General features: G+C 45.9%; 1 protein-coding gene across 1 annotated transcript; it reads left to right on the top strand.

Annotated features, from left to right (window-relative positions):
• The first annotated feature begins 871 nt into the window (after positions 1-871).
• On the top strand, positions 872-4,042 carry IQCF5 (IQ motif containing F5). Its single transcript, XM_026500402.2, has 2 exons — positions 872-917; positions 3,603-4,042. The coding sequence occupies exons 1-2, from the start codon at positions 872-874 to the stop codon at positions 4,040-4,042; spliced, it is 486 nt and encodes a 161-aa protein (XP_026356187.1).
• Positions 4,043-4,465: the final 423 nt, after the last annotated feature.

Raw genomic sequence — 4,465 nt, 5'->3', positions numbered from 1 at the left:
TATTTAAAGTCTACTTTCCTTTTCCTTTCTTGTTTGACATGATGCATATGTATGTATTGGTGATTAAAAAAAAAGTCAGAGTGCAGCGATACATGGGGCACTAAACACTGTTTAGTTACAACAGGACCACTGCAATTTGTTGTGTGTTGAGCAGCAGTGGCAAGTGTGGGAAGGCCACATACTGTCCCTGTCACAACTACTCAAATCTGTCATTGCAGTGTCAATGTGGCTACAGGCAACATTTAAACAAATAAGTGTGCTTGTGTTCCAATATAATTTTATTTATGATACAAATTCGCATTCATATAATTTTCATGTGTCATGAGATTTTTTTGTTTGTTTCTTTCAACCACTGAAAAATGTAAAAACCATTCTTTGCAGGATGTATAAAAACAGTCAGTGGGGGGCTCCTGAGTGGCTCTGTCGGTTAAGCACATGCCTTCGGCTCAGGTCATATTCCTGGAGTCCTGGGATTGAGTCCCACGCCATGCTCCCTGCTCAGTGGAGAGTCTGCTTCTCCCTCTGCCCTTCACCCCACTCATGCTCTCACTCTCTCTCTCTCTCAAATAAATAAATAAAATCTTAAAACAAAAAAACAGGCAGTGGGCTGGATTTAACCTGCCGACATAGTTTGCCAACCCAAGCTCCAAATCGATGCCCATTACATGGTGCTGTGTCCCTAATAAGTAGAATGTATGTGTCTCAGAATCCATGTGGCAGTGGTAATGCATCTGTGAGCACCCCTTCCAGTTATACATGTGGAAATTTGGGCTTTGTGTCCCTGCAGGCTCCATCTGACTGGAGGTTCTAGTTTCTAGGGAGGAAGGCAGTCATCAAAGGTCATAGTAAGAGTCTCATTAAACTTAAAGCTATGGCTGAGACTCAGTCACTTCAGAATCTGGCCAAGAGACAACCAGGTAATGAAAGGAGTCACCATACTGGCAGGGATAATTAACCCTGGTCATCAGGAGAAGGTGAGGGGGCTGCTGCCAAACTATGTAGGCAGGGAAGACTATGGGTACTGCTTGGGTGATTCACTGGAAGATCTGTTGGTGCTTTGCTGCCCAGGTGTGATGGTAGATGGACACAGTCATGGCGTGAGAAGTATGGTAACTAGAGAATCAAATACCTCAGGCATGAGGGGCTGGATAACTACTCCCCCTAGTCAAACTGCCTAGACCAGCAGAAATGCTAGTCAAAAGTGAGGGGAATCTAGAAAGGGTGGTAGAAGATGGGGGAAAGGAGTGTGTATCTTCTCTACATCCCTCTAGAGCCCCACACTGTCTCCCCATATTGCAAATGCACTCCTCAGTGACCTCTGGGCCTATGACCCTGAGAGAGAACCAGGTCCTCACAATAACCACATGGGTCATCAGAGGCCAGGAGCAGGCAGAAGTGGGGCCCTTCTTGTGTAGTGGTTGTCCCTCACCCATCTCCTGGCTATGACCTTGAGGCTCTCAGGGAAAGAGGAAGGCAGGAGAGTACTTGAGGCCTTTGAGACTGAGATGAAGTCCCTGGCTGGTCCTGGGGGATTCATGAATTTTCTGGTCTGTATGGGTTCTGCTTTCCCAAGGGCCTGATAACTAGATGACCTAAAGTTAGGCCACAGGAGGTTTAGCCACAATGAAGGAGTTTATCCTGTTCCCCCGATTCTGCTGTCTTCATCAGAGATGTTTATTGCTAATCTTTATGTATATCTTCCTAATCCTCACCCCTTTAAAAATAATGCTTTTACAACACATGTGTATAAATATATACTTAGAGTTCGTCTTGATTTGATGATTGCTAATCTCATACATCTTTCTATATCAGTATGTAGCACACTCATTCTGTTATTTGGAATATCATTGAATGAAGTAAATGAACTAAAATCATTGAACTAAAATCAATGAACTAAAATCCATTTAATAAGTACCATCCAGGCTTTAATGAGCATTATGATACATTTTTTATCAATGGGTTGGTATTTGAGGTGTTCTTCTTTGTAGCCAGAACTCTGGCCATTCTGGTAGGAAAGAAAGGGCAGGTCTTCTAGGTTTTTCTTAGAAAGGGACTCAACTGCTGATAGCCATCCTGGTGCCTGAGTCATAGGTGCCCTTATGACATCATATCTCTCACCCTTCCTCCACTTCTGCTGCCAGTGTGTGGCTGGAGGAGTACAGACCTGAGAGTGATGGGACCATCTTGCCCCTAACCATGGGTAATTTAGTAAAGAGCAGACCTGAGGGGGATTTGACCATCCAGCACAAGCCACAGACATTTAATGTTTTGTAAGAGATAGTCATATCCATCCAAGCTTTCTGGGGAGGCAGTAAATTTCCCATAGATACCTCTGGATGGGACACCCCCCTCCCCTTGTCATGTCCGAGGTCCTGGGAAAGGCCAGGAAGCTATGTGGTTGACTTGGCACCTAGTGATGAGGAGAGCATGCTTATTTTCTCCAATGTTTTTCTCTCTCCACTCTGATTACAGGACAGCAAATTTTCCAAGTTATAGTCAAAGATGATGAAGTCACACTGGTAGAGCAGAGCAAAGGGGAGAAGGAGAAGTAACTCTTCCCCTGACGATCCCACCCATACCACTGCTACTACCCTCCCCACTCCTCCATGGGTAGATGGTTCCAGGCTCTACTATGTTGGGGAGAGCCTTGACTTGTGACCCTTGGGGTCTAGTAGAGTACTCCAAAAGTCTGTGACCATGTAATTTGTTGTCTAAAGAGAGATGCTTCAGTGAGTGAAAGGGGCACTTATCAACATTGCTCCAGGACAGCAGGCATAAACCCAGCATGCCAGGCAAATGGAGATGAATAGTCACCATACACAGAGCTAGAATGAACACGGATTGACTCCTCTTTGGCTATCCTTTCTCCCCATTTCCTCCTTAGGCTGAGATGTGGGTCTGGCCAAGATGTGTGGATTGTGACAAGGAGGTGGGCAAAGAGTATGAACTCAGACTACACAAGGTTGGGAGCTACAAGGTGGGGACTGCATTTAGGGAATGCAAAAGGTAGAGCTACAGGAAGATTGGATCTAGAAATGTGTGTGTACATGTGTATCTTTGTACTGATGAATGTGTTAATTGGTGTTTAAGCTCTTAATAAAGTGGATAAGGCAGAAGAATCTTTTAATACTTTGGTGAGGCAGAGGGGAGACAGTAGGTTGTGAGTGTAACCTGAACTCAGAGGTGAGAGGGCCGGGGGAGAACAGATGCCACTTCTCCAACAGAGGGGAGGAGTCTGAAGGATGAGCCATGGATCTTAGGTAAATGGTCAGGTCCAGGTGAAACTTGAATCTCTTTCACCTCTAGAGCATGGTGTTCTTGCTCTAGACTAGCCAACGAGGTCCACGCAAAACTGGGTGATACTGCCAAGTGCAGATGGAGACCCTGAGACTCAGAGGGCAAGATGGTGTGTCCATGCCCATTAATCAGAGAGTGGCAGATGCAGGACACTTACTTGGTCTCCTGGGTCCTGCTGTTGCCCAAAATGGCTCTGCTGAATGTCAGAGGAAGGGATGATTGTTGATAGAGATCAGGGCTTTATCCTGGCACACGTTAGGGCTGAAATGCGTGAGTTTCTTAAGTGTCCCATTTTTTCTTGCAAGGCCCCCAAATAAAGATCACCAGGAAACAGGAAGCGGCCATGTTCATCCAGGCGTGGTGGCGGGGCACCCTAGTACGCCGAACACTGTTGCACGCAGCACTCAGAGCATGTATCATTCAGCGCTGGTGGAAGCAGATGCTGGTGAAGCTGCTGGAGAGGAAGAGGAAACTGGCCCTAGATTTCTATGTTCATCAAGAATGGGCAGTGGTCAAGCTGCAATCGTGGGTCCGCATGTGGCGCATACGCCTTCGTTACTGCCGTTTGCTCCATGCTGTCCGCATTATTCAAATCTATTGGCGCTGGCATAATTGCCGCACCCGTGGCTTTATTCAGGGCCATTACATCTTCAAAGAAAGCCAACTGAATCTTCAACTTGAAATCTCTTTAGGCACACAAGCTTGTAGAGTGCAACAGTGCATACCCCTTCCAATAAAGGAATGATCAGGTCTGCTCTATGTGTCCCCCGCTCTCTCTGTAAGATTTCAAAGAGGTCATTGAGCTAATGATGGCATCTCATAAATCAGTTCTGGGGAAGTGGCAGGGTTTGTCTGAGGTCCAGAGTGGAGAAGGATTCTGAGAGTCCAGTGCTGGATGAATAGGACCTTTGAACAGATGGATTAGCAATGTCTGCCATGGGCAGGAGAGTTGGGGCTTCAGGGCCCCCAAGTTGCCCAACTCCAGGGAGCCTCCTTTACAGTGTGGCCCATGTAAACGGTGCCCTCTGTAGTTGTGCAACATGGAGGACTGTGTCATCTTTAAAAAATTGTGGTAAAATACACATAGCATAAAGCTAATCGTTTTAACAATGTTTAAGTAAACAGCTCAGTGGCATTAAGTATATTGATGTTGTTGTACAATTATCAC

The sequence above is a fragment of the Ursus arctos genome, unplaced genomic scaffold (genome assembly GCF_023065955.2).
Source record: "Ursus arctos isolate Adak ecotype North America unplaced genomic scaffold, UrsArc2.0 scaffold_14, whole genome shotgun sequence".
NCBI classification, from domain to species: domain Eukaryota; kingdom Metazoa; phylum Chordata; class Mammalia; order Carnivora; family Ursidae; genus Ursus; species Ursus arctos.
The sequence above is the reverse complement of the archived record's forward strand: the minus strand, read 5'-3'. Positions and strand labels throughout refer to the sequence as shown.

Coding starts and splice junctions, on each gene's coding strand:
- IQCF5 (XM_026500402.2), top strand. CDS start 872: ATGGCTGAGACTCAGTCACTTCAGAATCTGGCCAAGAGACAACCAG. Junction 918..3,602: donor TCTGGCCAAGAGACAACCAG/GTAATGAAAGGA, acceptor TTTTCTTGCAAG/GCCCCCAAATAAAGATCACC.